Genomic DNA, 16,568 nt, shown 5'->3' with positions numbered 1-16,568 from the left:
AATATTTGTAAACAGTAAGGGCCAAGTGACTTAAGGGCTAGTCATGGGGAAATTAGTGTTTGCATTTGAAAACTGCGCAATCATCTTCACATGCAATGTTATAATTTTCATAGGCTGTAGCAATTAAAGAAAGGATCGGCTACCCTGATGACATTATTACCGATGATAAGAAGCTGAATGATGAGTACCTCCAGGTAGGTCTCTCTAAAGACTCTCATGTAATCCCGGATGTTGGCACAATGTCAATTTCAGCAATAGGGTGTCGGCAATGATGTGAAGTCTATAGTAAGGAGTGTTTAGCCCTTGGCTTCATTTGATTAATTACAACAAGAATGAGTGAGTGATACAGCTAGAGCCACCATGACCTTAATGCAGAATTAAGTTAAGTGAAACTACAATCAGTTCTCCACCATACCCACAGGGAATTGGTTCCAAGACTCCCTACAACATAGACCCATACATGCACACGCACACGCACACGCACACGCACACACACACACACACAGATACTTATGCCTCTTATAGGAACTGCTCTAATCTTTGCATGTAACCTATGCATATCTTTCCATCTCCAGATTATTTAAAATCATCTTTTGGTTATCTATAATACCTAGTACAATGTAAATGCACTGTGAATAGATGTTACACTAGTAAAATATTGTTTAGGGAATAAAGACAAGACCAAAAAAAATCTGTGTGTATTCATTAAAAAGTAGCAATCACAGGACCAACTAACTAGTAGGCATTTTCAGTACCATGGATAACAAGGACCAGTTCCTTCCTTGGTAAAGGTCAGTGCTCTCTGATAACTTTAATCAGATCTCAGAAAAATAGCCATGATAGAATCTAAGAGAATTGCCCCTTTGCTTTTTAGCAAAATTGTTGAAGATACAGCATTTAATATTTCTCCAAAAATTTTTCATGTAATATAGTTGAACTACAAGGAAGATGAATACTTTGAGAACATAATTCAAAATTTGAAGTTCGGTCAAAACAAACAACTAAAGAAGCTTCGAGAAAAGGTGGACAAGAATGAGTATGTATATTTCAAGTTTCTAATATGTTCATTCAGAAGAGGGCATGTTCTATCCTTTTTGTCAGAGTTAAAAAAAAAAAAGAAAAAAAGGATTTACAATGCTGTTAAAAGGTATGATGGGGGAACTGGTGGTGGCGCACTTGGTTGAGCGCACATGTTACAATGTGCAAGGACCCAGATTTGAGCCCCACCTGCAGGGGGAAAGCTTTGCAAGTGGTGCAGCAGGCCTGCAGGTGTCTCTCTGTCTCTCTCCCTCTCTAGCTTCCCCTACCCTATCAATTTCTGATGGTCTCTATCCAATAAATAAAGATAATTTTTAAAAAAATTTTAAAAAGGTATAATGGTACTACTTTTAAAGAGTTGTGTGGGTAACTCTTCTCTCAACCTGTGGTAGCAACTATAGGATACCAAGAGTTACTTTCACTGTAGATTTACTCACTGCTTGTCAGTGGCATGGTTCTTCATGTTAATAAGTAATTCTGTGCTTAATTTTGCATTAAATGACTTTGTATTTATCAATGGGTTGTGCACCCAAATTCCTAGAACTGCACATGTTGACATTTTCTGTCTAGACGTTAGCTCCTAGAGAATGGGCTATCTCATTTGACCAACTTATAGCTGAACACATAGAAAATTTTCAGTTAAAAGTGAATTAGTGAGGGATTGGGTGGTAGTGCAGCAGGTTAAGTGCACATGGTGCCAAGCGCAAGGACCCGCATAAGGATCCCGGTTCAAGCCCCCGATTCCCCACCTGCAGAGGGGTGGCTTCGCAGAGGGATGAAGCAGTTCCGCAGGTCTTCCCCTTCTCTCTCTTTTTCTCTCTGTCTTATCCAACAGTGACGACATCAATAACAACAACAATAATAAAACAACAAGGGCAACAAAAAGGGAAAAAAAGCAAATTAAAAAAAAAGAAATAAAAGGAAAGTGAATTAGTGAATAGTGAGTATGGGCAAAAAATAAATATTCTAACTGGTGTGGCAACACAGTGCATGCTTATGAGTATTGGGTTGATATAGACATTAATTTAGTGTTTTCATTCAGGAATACTAAGTCCAGGTGCCATTGAGAAAGTCTTAGATGAACTTGACGTATATACAAATAGAAAACGAATATGATGTTTCAAATTGCACCATCAAAGGAGATATGTCATGCTAAAAAAGGTGCAGAATGAAGTGAAACGATATGATGACAGGGTTGTTTTCATTAAACCAAGTACAGCTTGGGCACAATTCTTGCATGCATTTCAACCCTTGTACAATATTTTGAACTCCCAGATACTATGCCAGAGAGATTGACTTCTTGCCTGGTTCACTTTTAGATTTATATTGGAGCAAATTAAAATGTCACAGAATGTTTAATGTCCTAAGAAAGAAGGGAGGACAATGGGTATTTGTGTGACCAGTGTTACCGTCAGCCATCAACTCCTATCTCTAACAACCCATCAGTCAATATGTAAAATAATATAAAATAGAATATTGTAGGTCCAGGGATTAGCATACTGGTTATCCAAAAGACTTCCATGCCTCTGAGGTTCCGGGGCTCCATTAATTGTGCAGTGCTCTGGTTAGAGAGAAAGAGGGGGAGAGGGAGAGGGAGAGAGAGAGAAGAAGAGGAGGAGAAAAAAAGAACACTCAAGGTAATTTAATCCGAGAAGTCTCTCATAAGCCCATTTTCCCCCTTCTTTACAAATAGATCTAAATATACATTTAATAGAAATAAAATGCAGTTAGCAGCACTTGATATATAAATAAGATATGCAATTACTACATAAATCAGATTTATGTAGTAAGTGTTAGCACCGTGTAAGATATCCATAGACATGTTACCAATTCTTCTTTCTGAATGTGGCTAATAAGTCCTATCCCTAAATGACACCGGAAAAAATTCCTCATGATTTTAAAAATAGTTCTTGAGTTACTGCTTGATGTTTTCTTTTGAAGTTAATGTAGTCTTAATTTCATAGCCATTTTGTAATACAGTTTGCACTTTTCATTCTCTTTCATCATATGTGTTGATTATCTGTGTTCTTTTCTCTTTCAGGCAAGTAACCAACAAGCTAGAATAATATACAGTATTATAGTGAATGTTTGGTCAGTGGCATGCATAACAGAATCACACTTTGGAGTCCTTTCCCATAAGCTTCTGATAGCCAGCAAGTGCAATATGATTTCAAGGTCTACTCCCGCACACCCCTGGCCAAGTGAGAATCCCTGAGTTATTATCAGCTCCTTTTTATGCTGACTCATACTTGGTCCTATTGCATTTTAATGGATTTTTTTTTTTTACAGGATGACCAATCTGTCCATTTAGATTTAAAGTTTCTTGTACTTACTTATTGTGGAACTAGGACTGAATTTATGCACAGTTTCCCTACCCCAGACTACATTTTCATTCAGCTAGAGAGACAGAGAGGAGTGAGAGGAGATACCACTGCACTGCACCTAAGCTTCCATTGTCCCCTTAGCATCTCCCATGTGGTATCAGGGCTTGAACCTGGGCCGTCCGTGCACATGGAAATGAAACTGTGGCCCTTAGATTTATTTTTATTTTATTTTATTGCTATTCCAAATTATTTGAAACTGTTTTGGGGACAGTGATTGCATCAGATCATCAGAGCTACACTCTGTACAACATAATATCAGCAAAGTTTCTTATTTTATTGAAGCTTCTTGGGAAAGTTTCTGACTTAATTTTCCATCTTCTCAATAGTAATAAAGTCAAGTCATACCCTCATTTTAAATTTTTGTTCATTTTTTTTTTTATCTGGTATCAAGTTTCAAGTCCTTGGAGTATAAGTTCAGGCAGATACTGGCTATCACTTCTACTTGGGTCACATAGTTCCCTCTCAGAGAATTACACATATTTAGACAGCCAAGGTCCTCGCTTCCAAGGTCTTGCAGAAATATGAGCCCATTCCTAAAAAACAGACATCAAAGAAACTACTAGTTGTAATAGGATGATAGTGTAGCATATGATAGAGAAACAAGGACACATTCCATTTTCAAGTCAGCAGAGGATTTAAATAAATGCAGTCTGTTGACCAAATTGGAACCTTCTAGAGCTTTACTTTTCTCACTCCACTTGCTCTCACAGGGCAAACATATAGAGTCTTGCTGGTATCTTTTGCCATCAGTAAGTTGACTGAAAATGTGTATCTGGCTCAGTCCTGTTTCCTGAACTGTAGGCCCAAGTGTGAGCTGCCTATAAAACTCCTCCCTAGAGGTGTTTCATTGTTCCTGCTGACACATCATTTGCCACTCAGAGAAAAAAGTAAAATGAAAAAAAAAAAAAAAAACCCTGGGTCATTTGCCACGTTTTCCAATAAGTTCCATCTTACTGCTTTGGAAACAGGAACCACGTACTCGCTTTATTAGCCTAGACATATCCCTTGCTCTCATCTGACATCTATAGGTGTGTCTACTTCAAGCCCTCACATAGTTTACATTCAGCCACTGCCAACTAGATATTATACAGACAAAGGGCTGGGTCTCTCTTATCTTCTTTACTGTCAGCTGCTTTACCCCAGACATTTATCATTGTTATCACAATAATTTCCCCCAATATTATCAGTAATCACCTCACATTCGTTTGACTTCTTCTCCACAGTGCTGCCTAAGAGAGCTTTGACTTGTTTTGTTTGTTTGTTTATATTTTACTTATTTATCATTGGATAGAGACAGAGAGAAATTGAGAAGAGAGGGGGAGACAGAGAAATACCTGCAGCCCTGCTTCACCACTCATGAAGCTTTCCTCCTGCTGGTGGGGACCAGGGACTTGAACTTGGGTCCTTGTGCACTGTAATGTGTGTGCTTAACCAGGTGCACCACTGCCTGGCCCCTAGTTATTTATTTTTCATTTCGGTAATGGTTTTTAATATACTTGTATTTTAGGAGTATAGCTTTACACCACTTCAAGCCATGTGGTTGCCAAACCACGCCTACCATCAAAATACCAATAACCCTCCACCACAGTCCAGTGGATCCCTTCCACCCTTTTCTTCCACACACCACCCCCCTTAATTCAAGGGTTTGTTTTGGTTTGGTTGTGTTTATTCCTTTGCATTTATATCCCACATAGGAGTGAAGTCATCCTATAATTGTCTTTCTCTTGTTTCACTAACATAGTCCCCCTAGTGTCTTCCATGTTGTCACAAATAACAAGGTTTTACCCTTTTTAAATACCTAAGTAGTATTCCCTTGTGTATAAACACCCTTTCTTCACCCATTCATGCGTCACTGGGGACTCAAGCTGTCACTGGGGACTCTAGCATCTTGGCTCTTGTAAACAGTGCAACAATGAACATAGGGTTTGTGCATACTTGTTAAAATTAGTGTTGTTATAGTTGGGGACAGATGCCTAGGAATGGAAATGCTGAACCATGTAGTTGTTGGTTTATTTACCTAGAAAACCTTTAAAGACACACACTGAGTTATTTCCTGGTAAAAACTTTTTGCTATTCCATTTACCCATCTCATGGAGCTGGCACCTATCTCCCACTAGAGCTCCCCAGTAGAGTCACACTAATTCCCAGAATTGCCCTCCAAAGCACAGATCATAGACTTTCCATTCCTGGCTCCATGTTATATCTTCTCTTTGCCTGTGCCTGCCCTGTATTGTGCACACATTTCAGCCCCTCTGCTGCCAGTCCGTTTCATTACATCTAGCCAGATTTGTTCTGGTTGCAAGCAGAAGCCACACATATATACCAGCCAATCTTGAACATTGATAAAGAAAATGCAAACCCTGTGTTAAGTGTTGCTACAGTGAGTCACTGATAAAACAAACATTATTTTTGTCTTGTTTTCAAGCTTGATCTTACTGTTTGTTTCTCAGGAGAGAACTGTCCATTAAAAAAAAATTCATGAGGAGTGGTCTAATGTTTGTAAATCATAACCATTGAGCCATAAAGTTATTTAGTACCTCTCACAAGCTATCAGGACTTACTGCTGGAACTCTCCTGCTGTGAGGCCTCAGAATTAAAACACCCTGCCTCTGATAGCAGCCAAGCCAATAAACATTTTATCGAGCAGCTCTAAGGTGCCAAGCACTGCACTCAAAACAGTGGAGGGAAAATAGATGAATGAGCTGTAGCCTCATCAGGGGAGCAACACAGCTAGTGAGAGAAAGGCAGAGGTCGTTGGGTGCTATTACAAGGGAGCAGAATGTTAGGGGAGATGTCTCCTACTCTGAAATCACAGTTAAACCTTTACTTATTAACAAAACATTCTCTGGAAGCAACATGTCAGCATTTACGATTCACTCAGAGCAAAACAAAACAAAACAAAAATGGTTGGCTTCCTTTCGGTTCTCCCTGGTCATGACTTCCAGTCTGCAGTTGTTTTTAATCTGCACTCATTGGAAGGTAGTGAACCCTGAAAGAAGTGATGCCCTTTTTGGCTTTTCCTGAAAATCTAACTGTACCAGAAGTAGAAGGCAATAGGGGTCATGATTTTATTACCATAGCAAGTCACAGTTACTTAGTGTCCCCATTCTGCCATCCCAACTGTGTGTTTTTATATAAAAAAAATATTTATTTATTTATTTTTGGATAGAGACAGAGAGAAATTGAGGGGGGGGAGAAACAGGAAAGAGAGGGAGAGAGACAGGCACCTGTAGCACTGCTTCACCACTCATGAAGCTTTCCCCCTTCAGGTGGGGACCAAAGGTTTGAACCCCGGTCCTTGTGCACTGCAGTATATGCATTTAACTAGGTGCGCCACCACCTGGCCCCCTACCTGTGCCTTTTTTAGACACCACAGTTGGGGGCCCAGTGGTGGTGCATCGGGTTCTGTGCACACATTACTATAAGGCCCCAGGTTTGGGTCCCTCACCTATAGGTGGGACACTTCATGAGCAGTGAAGCAGGTCTGCAGGTATCTACCTTTCTTTCTTCTTATTTGTCTCCCCACCCCCTCTCAATTTATCTTTGTTTATCTTATCAAATAAAATAGAAAGAAAATGGGAGGGAAAGAATGGTTGCCAGAAGCAGTAGATTCATAGTGCCAGCACCAAGCCCTAGCAATAACTCAGGTGGCAATAAAAAAAAAAAAAGAAGAAGAAAAGAAATCACTCAGTTCCCTTATTTGCGGAATGAGTGGATGATGTTGACTGTATGCCAGATCTAGGGTCTTTGTGACATTAACATCCTGTAGCCCTGACTGAAGTTTTGATAAGAATCAGTACACCTTTCTCTTTGATTCTTCACATCCAGTGGCCCAAGAGACAAAGAACCCATCCCTAAGGCAGGGATGTTCCTCACTTCTTCACAAAGTATCTCTGTTGTAATTTAACTTAAAAAGGGGTTTTGGTTGAGGGCTGCTGCAGTATGTAAAAGGATTCACAATGGGGAGCTGGGAACTGGTTTAAACAATACAAGGTTTATTAGGGTGAAACAGGTAAAAGGCAAAATAAGCACTTATCATCAAGGATTAAGAGTACTCTAGGTCCATAAAGTCTGAGTATACTTATTAAAAGTTAAGTTCCATAAGATAAACAATTATCAGCTGAGGTATAGATTGCTCATGGCTTAAGGGGGGTCTTAAAAGTTTACCGGCTAGCAGAGTCACATGTGTTCAGTTCCCAGGAGAAGTAGCCATGGCGTACTGCCGAGATGCTTCTGACCAGGAGAACAAGCAGCAGCCAAAAGAGAGACGTGCTCAAAGTTTGATGCTTTTATACATTCCCTTCTCTGAAGCACCTCTTCAGGGTGATATTATTTGTATGCTAATAGTCCCAAACTCCTGCTGGGGTCACAGCATATCTCCTCTTTGGTTTTTCCTCCTCACTGATGTCTCAAGAACCAATCTTCTTTCTAAGTTCTGTGTTAGTGAGTTTTAGTTATATAAAAAAAAAAAAGCTAACAAATCACCTTGTGGGGACTTCCTTGGGGAAAAAGATTGGGACATATGTGAAATTGGCAGGACTGTTGGTGGGTGTCCTTGGTGAGTGGGAGCTTTGGGACACAAATGAGTCTCCATGAGCATCAATGTCTGGGGAAGAGCTGTACAGAAAAATGTTATTTGGTGGTCTGGGAGGTGGCACAGTGGATTAAGTATTGGACTCTCAAGCATGAGGTCCTGAGTTCAATCCCTGGTAGCACATGTACCAGAGTGATGTCTGGTTCTTTCTCTCTTGGTTTTCTTCTCTTTTAACTGCTTGACTTCTACCTCTCCTAGGCTCCTTGTTGGCTATTGTAATTCTATTACTGATTGCCCCTTGCCTCATTCAATTTCTCAAAAAAGCGCATACATGACATTGTCAATGTTACAGTTCAAAGGGTTTCTGTTCATCCTTACACTCCCATTCCTATGGAAGATGTAACTGCCTTTGCCGACATAGATCCATAGACACTGTTCATTAAAAAGAAAAAGAAGAGGAATTGTGGGACTATATGGAATTGGGAGAACTAGAACATATAATTTTGAAAAAAAAAAAACAAATAATCAAACTGCCTCTAAGACTGTGAGAACTATGGTGGCTATTGCTGGGGGAGTAGGGGCACAGAACTTTAGTGGTAGGTGCAGTAAACTTGCAACAGACTTTCATGCCCAAAGCTCCAGAAGTCCCAGCTTCAGTCCTTAGCACCATCATAAACTTGAGCTGAGCACTTTGGTTGGGGGAAAAAAAAAAAAAAAAGCCAAACTTTGCAATTATCCAGCTTTCCTCCCTATTCTCCTTCCCCTAGTCTGGAAACAAATAAAAACCCTCTTTGGGTGCTAACTGAAAAGCAGAAATGTTTTTACTAATAAAATGCTAAATGTTTTAGTACTAAAACATTTCTGCTTATAATCCAAAAAAAAAAAAAAAAGAAAGAAAGAAAGAAGGAAAGAAAAAGAAAAGAATAGAAAAGAAGGGAAATTGCAAAATCTGTTGGGTGAAATGAGAATTAAAAGGAAAGAAACCTAAGATTTTCATATTCTTACATATCATGTGTGCAGAACTCTAGATACAACCGTAGAGGATTACAGTGATCTAGTCCAAGTTTAGTACATCTACTCTTCCATAGTTCTGACTGAATGATACTTGACGATCCAAATAACTTTTTTTATTTTTTAATTTATTTATTAGAAAGATAGGAGGAGTGCTGGTGCTCACATGGAGTGACTCCAGCCAGGAAGGCAAGCTTACCTCTCCGGCTCTAAGGGGCCCAGAGATCAGAAAGGAGATACCCGGGAGAATTCTGGTATGAACACTCGTTTATTGGGGGTGGGTTTGGGTTAATATAGAAGGTTAAACAAAGAACAGCTTTCACATACATCAGAATTCACAGGTTTCTTAAAGGTCAGCATGCCCCTATGGTAGGGGGCTAGTATTGCAAGAGTCCATACATAAAGATCAAAACAATTAGTCTCCTGATGCAGGCATTTAATTATCCAAAGCCATTTGAGAGAACAGGGGTAGAACCAGTAAGGTGAGATAGAGAAGGAAAAACAAGGCTTGATGTAAATCAAGGACATCAAAGGACACCAGGAAATAAGATTTTGGGGGCTTTCCACTTGTCCAGTGTTAGGAGTGTGTGACAGGATGTGTTCTTCCTTTGTGATCAAAAGGTGAAGCGGAATGTGTGAACTTTGAGTGAATGAATCCTAAAGCAGGCAACCATTTGGCTGACAGCAGGGGGAACTAAGTGACAGAGGGTGTGGGTTTTCTTGTGAGCTGGAAGTCTTAACAAGGGTGAGCTAAGTCTGATAGACTTTTCCCTCTTGGCTCATTTCTATGGAGAGAGGCTAACAAGAGGGGTATCTTTTCAGACCTCCATCCAAAGATGGGGGAGCCCTCCTTAGCTCTACTAGGCTTTCACATAGTCCCAAACTTAGCACAATACACTTGCAAGTCCTGTCCTCTACCCACTGCACCACTTCCCCAACTACCCTAATGAAGTTTTATAAGCTGAACAATAGCTTAGAAATAGAGGGTTTGGTTGAAGACTAGTGGTCATCTTTTTCCTTGGTTTACTTGTGCTTTTCCAATTATATTACTTAGTCTTATGTATACTAGAAGGGGATAAAAGAGTTTGAAAGCCCTGGCTTGCCTCAATTTCTAACTTGAAGATTGAAGGGTCCTTCTATCTTATATGGGTGGATAGAATGGTGATTGAAAGTAGATAAAAAAAAGCTTGAAGTCTTGGTGAGAGAACACAAATAAACATCCAAAATAAAATATGTGATCCAGGTAATCACATAGTGATTACCCTCAACTAGAAAATGAGAATTCTCCTTTCTTGGGGGTACTTGAAGGAGATGGAAGTATGACAGACTTCACAGGAGTTTCTTTGAAACCACTAGATGCTGAGAGAGGAAGCATATTCCCAGAGAGGGACATTAAACATTTAGTTGTTTGAAGTTTTAAATTCACACATGAGTGGTTGAAAGAGAAGCTTAGTTGCAGGGCATCCTGTAAGCGTATTGCTGAATATATGCAAAAGGCTATTGGAGCCACTTCCTGTTAGGGGAGTGTTGTGGGGCTGTCATTTCATGCCCACTTAGGTCCTTCCAGGTAATAGGAGAGAGAATAGAATCACCTGGTCCCTTCTTGAGTGCGTGCAGGTTATATTTCCTCGTCTGTAAGGGACATTGTGCTTGTAGTGACCATTCTCTATTTGACTGCTGAAAACTCCCCTCAGTGAGAATAAGTTCACCAGACAAAATTATGCCTCTGGTTGAAAATAAAGTTTCTGGGGGTCAGATGGTAGCACAGTGGGTTAAGCGCACATGGCGTGAAGTTAGAGGACCAGCATAAGGATCCCGGTTCGAGCCACGGCTCCCCACCTGCAGGGGGTGTTGCTTCACAGGCGGTAAAGCAGGTCTGCAGGTGTCTCTCTTTCTCTCTCCCTCTCTGTCTTGCCCTCCACTCTCCATTTCTCTCTGTCCTACCCAACAACGATGACATCAACAACAACAACAATAATAACTACAACAACAATAAAAACAAGGGCAACAAAAGGAAAAAAAATAAACAATAAAAACAAAAAGAAAAGAAAGCTTTCTTCTTGCTCTCCCGCTCTTCACTCCATACAGGACACACCTGCTCCTATATCCTCAAGGTACTGACTTCACCCTGGGTTTAATACCAATTCAGGGACTGCAAATGGTCTAGCCGCCTCACTTTTTACTCGTGCAGCAGGTAGCCTGGGCCACTGATTGCTTCAGGGCACAGGTGCTGCCACTTGACTAACTCCTCTGTTGTGCATTTTGTCTTTTCCCTTGCTGCTACTCCAGGTGCCCATGAATGCTGAGGTTACATCTAAATCCAAATGATGGCTTACCATCACCATTTGCTTTGAAAGCTATTGTCTCTGCTCTTGTTTATCTTTTCCATCAGCTTGCTGAGCTATTTAATGACTGAGCACAAATGCAGGACATTGAGCTCACTGCTGTTATCAGTTTATTTTAGGTGTAGTGATCCTCTGGCAGTACTTTCAGTCCTGCCCATCCCCAGGGACATAGTGCCCTATGCTTTTGAATCCAGTCACTACCCAGAGGCATTCTGAGGACACCCTTGAAAGAATAAAAGGTGAACACCACTCACTTAGTGTCCTGTGAACCAGTCTACCATGATTGAGACTTTAGTGAATGTTCTGCTGTCATAAATATAGTTGCTTATTTTCTTGAAGGTGTAATTTGCCATTTGAATATGTGGACACCTTGCTGGAAAGCCTCAAACATTAATGGCCATATAATCTTAAATCCCTCAAATAATGTCCTAGAAAAGCAGGAAACCTCAGGGGCCAGATGGTGGCACACCTGGTTAAGCACACACATTACAGTGCACAAGGACCCAGATTCAAGCCCTGGTCCCCACCTGCAGGGGGAAATATTCACGAGAGGTGAAATAGGGCTGCAGGTGTCTGTCTCTCTCCCTCTCTACCCCCATCCCCTCTCAGTGTCTCTGTCTCTATCCAGTAATAAATAAATAAATAAAATATTAAAAAATAAAGGTAGGAAACCTCTAAAATAAGAGGCCTAATGTTCACTTGTACAAAAGCAATAGACATAATACCACCTCACTTGTCTATATTCTACATTTAAAAACCTGTGGTTATTTGAAATACTTGTTTCTGTGCCTCAGTTTCTTCTTTTAGAATAGTTATTTAAACACACACACACACACACACACATACACAAACACACACACACACACACTTGGGGTTGGCACCTTTTGTATTTCAGTATTAACCCTGTGCCTAAGCCCCAAAACTAAACATTTGCATGTTGTGATTTTTCAATTAAGTCCACGTAGAGTATTCACTAAGACTCTCACAAGTTCATAATTTACAAAATCAAAACTAAAACAACTGAGATATAGGAACATGGTAGATTAACTTTTATAGTAGTTAAATTTCTAATAAGTGTGTTTATACATAAGATCTGTTATAAAAATGCTAAGGCCATGTCAGAAAGATTTATTTACTTCTTTATTATTGAAGTCACATTGAATTAGAACATTATAACTTTCAGGTCACTAAAAGTCAACGAGTAAAGATGCCTGGTTGAGTGCACATATTAGTATGAGCAAGGACAAGGGGTTCAGGCCCTTGCTTTCTACCTGCAGGGGATATGCTTAACAGCCATGAAGCACATCTGTAAGTGTCTTTCTCTCTCTCTCTCTGTCTATCTCTCTCTCTCTCAACCAGAGCACTGCTCAGCTCTCCTCCAGTTTATAGTCATGTGGGGGATTGAACCTGGGGCTTTAGAGCCTCAGGCATGAGAGTCTCTTTGCATAACCATTATACTGTTGACCCCCACCTTCTCTCCCTACCTCTCCCTCCCATCTCAATTTCTCTGTCCTATCAAATAAAATAGAAGGTAAGGAGTGAGGAGAAAAATACCTTCCAGGAGCGGTGGTTTCCTACTGTAGGCACCAAGCCACACCAATAGCCCTGGTGACAATTAAAAAAAAAAAAAAAAAAAGGCAACACATGTATATATTCCATTAAGTTCACTACTAGAAATCCAGTCCCATTCTTCACAATACAGTTAACAACTTCTACCCAATTCACCTTCTCCTTTCCTTCTGATAACCAATAATTGGTCTGTTAGCCTAAAAGTACATCTTTTGGTTTATTTAACTCACTCATCTGTTGGATTTATCTACTCAATATAGGCTGTGCAGGAGCATAGTTGTATGTGGTATAGAGAGATACACAGTGTTCGCCATGTTCCATCTGGCTAATTTCCTTTATTAACTTACTATTAACTCTCTGCTACTCATGTGATATATATATATATTTTAAAAAATCTCCCACTCAGTGGATGGCCTTTCTGTTTTGCTGATAGTTTCAGTTTCTGTTTGATATCACCCCATTTATTTTTGTGCTTGTCCTCTTGCTATTTGGAGTAAAGTCCCCAAAGACATCTCTTTTTGATTTTTTTATTGGTGATTTAATGTTGGTTTACAAAATTACAAGATAACAGGGATACAGTCCCACACCATTCCCACCAGCAGAACAATAGTTCTGTGCTCCCATTCCCTCTGTTGAGACTGTAGTGTTTCTCCCAAGGTCACAGATAGGGGTTGATTATTACTTCTATAACTGTCTGTCTATTTATGTATCTATCTGTCTATATTTTTGCCCATTATTTCCTATGGTCCTGCCTTCTGTCCCTTTCTTTCTTTTTTAATTTCTTTGTTGGGGAATTAATGTTTTATATTAAACAGTAAATACAATAGTTTGTACATGCATACCATTTCTCAGTTTTCCATATAACAATGCAACCCCCACTACGTCCTCCGTCTTCCTTTTTGGACCTGTATTCTACCCCCCACCCACCAACCCCAGAGTCTTTTACTTTGGTGCAATATGCCAACTCCTGATCAGGTTCTACTTGTGTTTTCTCTTCTGATATTGTTTTTCAACTTCGGCCTGAGAGTGAGATCATCCCATATTCATCCTTCTGTTTCTGACTTATTTCACTTAACATGAATTTTTCAAGGTCCATCCAAAATTTTCTGAAAACAGTGAAGTCACTGTTTTTAATAGCTGAGTAATATTCCATTGTGTATATAGACCACAACTTGCTCAGCCACTCATCTGTTGTTGGACACCTGGGTTGCTTCCAGGTTTTGCGATTACAGATTGTGCTGCTAAGAACGTATGTATACACAGATCTTTTTGGATGGGTGTGTTGGGCTCCTTAGGATATATCCCCAGGAGAGGAATTGCAGGGCCATAGGGTAGGTCCATTTCTAGCCTTCTGAGAGTTCTCCAGACTGTTCTCCACAGAGGTTGGACCAATTGACATTCCCACCAGCAGTACAGGAAGGTTCCTTTGACCTCACAACCTCACAGGGCCTCCCTGCCACTGCTCCAGATTCTGAGGGTAGTAGCAATGGGGACTCACAGTTGCATTTGGTGAGTCTTAGGGGAGTCCTCTCCTCCCTTCAGCCATCCCCTTGTTGGTGAAACAGACTGGAAATGGTGTCTCGACTGGTAAACTGCCAGACTTTTACCAGCCACTTAATCTCTCCCTAGGCTCCTCTCTGTCCACCAACCACACATGTTTGCCCTCACTGGTGATTTGGTGGGTTCCTAAAGTCGTTCTAGTCCTGTCTTGTTGTGGTCCTAGGTGGTCTCCTTTGGTATTCCTAGTTAACCTGGGAAGGGAGAGGAGAGGAACCCTTCTGTCCCTTTCTAAGTTACACCTCCACGTATTACTACTTCTGAATGCCAAAGACATGTCAGGGAGCATATTGTCTGTGTTTTCTTCTATGCTTCTATGGTTTCAAATCTGACATCTAAATTCCTAGTTCACTTTGAACTAATTTTTGTGTATGATACTAGGTAGTACCCTAGTTTTATTCTCTTACTTGTGGCTAGTTAGTGTTTTGATATAAATATCCTTTCTCCAGTACATACTCTTGTTCCCTTCCTAAAAGTCGGTTTCCCATATCTGTATGGATTTATTTCTGGGCTCTCAATCCTGTTCCATTCTTCTGTGTGTGTGAAGTCACTTCCAGAAAGTGTTTCTCCTCATGAACATTATCTCCCTCCTGTTTCTCCCACAACTTAGCGTCCAACTTGAACCGGAGTCATGATAACTATGAATATATGAACGTTGTTTTAACACATTTTAAATTATGATTTTATTCATAATTTTAATTTTTTAAATATGTGATCTAACATTGGTTTTTCAAAATTATCAGATTTCAGGAATATTTTCATACCCACACAGGATGTGTTTAAATCATCACACTCCACCAAAGTCCCCTGCTCTCAACCCCCAGCCCCATAACCATGTTAGTTCTCACAAAGTTCATTAGCTAATTAATTAATTTTATTGGATAGAACAGAGAGAAATTGAGATAGGAGGGGAAGAGAAAGAGGGAGAGAGAAAGACACCTGCAGACCTGCTTCACCACTTGTGAAGCATCCCCAATGCAGGTGGAGAGCCAGGGGCTCGAACAGGGATCCTTTCTTGGGTCCTTGTGTTTACTGCTATGTGTGCTTAACCAGGTGTGCCACTTTCCAGGCCCTGTCTCACAAAGGCTAAATGAGAGTCTGACTCCTCCCTCCCTCCCTCCCTTCCTTTCTTTCTCCTCTTTTCTCTTTCTTTTTTCTTGCAAGTTCATTTGTTTTAGTCATCTGTATTCCGCATATGACTGAAACCCCCATCTTAGAGTTGTTCTTCAGTTCTTCACTTACTTCACTGAAATTAATCACCTCCAGTTTCATCCATTTTGTTCCAAATGATACAATCTTGTCCTTTTGCATCGCACAATATTGTTCCCATTGTGCATTTATCCCATAATTTCTTTATCCAGCCCTCTGGTGTTGGATATTTAGGCTGTTTCCATATTTTGGCTACTGTAAATAGTGCAGCTATAAGCATAAAGATGCAATGTCTTTGCTCAAACAGCATCTCCTTGTTCTGTGTTGTTTCTGCTCTCAGCTTCAGTCTCACATCCCTCAATTTACAAACACATAGTTTTGGTGTGAGTCATATCAAACCATGTGGGAAACAAGTAGAGGTTAATTAAATTAAAATGATACTAATATAATTACCAACCTACAAGAAATGTTAAAATATTGATGATTCATTAAGAAATTCTAATGTCTGTAATGAAATTAGAGAGAAGTGAGATTTCATTCACCCCATCCCGTTGATAAATGTTTTTCTCAACTGAAAGCAACAGCAGACTCAAGAAGGAACATTAATCAACCATCATCTCCTACACACATACAGCACCTTCAAGCCTATTCTTTGCCTACAGGAAAACTCACAGAAGGGTTACTGGGATTTGCTAAATTCCAAATTCTTTATGTGAATGTCTTAATCCTGCTATGAAAATGAGACTCATGATCAATTAAAATTTACAAGATGTCTGTATCAGAAGACCCTCCTTCCATTGTTTTTAGGCGACGATAACAGGACTAACATCTGACATCCTCAAATAGCTCCTCAAACTGTAGAGAAAATGCTGGTTTGAGCAGCTGACTTTGTTCCATTTACCTCTAACAGCAGGGTCTGAGAAGGGCTCCGATGTAACCTCACTGTGCTAATTACTGTGAACTCCTTCTGTGAGTAAGATA

At 40.1% G+C, this 16,568-nt stretch overlaps 1 protein-coding gene across 4 annotated transcripts in view; it reads left to right on the top strand.

The window, feature by feature from the left end:
- Positions 1 to 16,568, top strand: part of MME (membrane metalloendopeptidase) — a 120,630-nt gene that overhangs the window by 69,927 nt on the left and 34,135 nt on the right. For all 4 annotated transcript variants that reach the window (XM_016187257.2, XM_007521087.3, XM_016187258.2 and 1 more), the window contains exons 15-16: positions 114 to 194; positions 933 to 1,036. In XM_016187257.2, coding sequence (XP_016042743.1) covers positions 114 to 194; positions 933 to 1,036 — 185 coding nt within the window. The remainder of the gene's footprint in view (positions 1 to 113; positions 195 to 932; positions 1,037 to 16,568) is intronic.

Source organism: Erinaceus europaeus, chromosome 9 (assembly GCF_950295315.1).
Source record: "Erinaceus europaeus chromosome 9, mEriEur2.1, whole genome shotgun sequence".
In the NCBI taxonomy this organism is placed as follows: Eukaryota; Metazoa; Chordata; class Mammalia; order Eulipotyphla; family Erinaceidae; genus Erinaceus; species Erinaceus europaeus.
The sequence above is the reverse complement of the archived record's forward strand: the minus strand, read 5'-3'. Positions and strand labels throughout refer to the sequence as shown.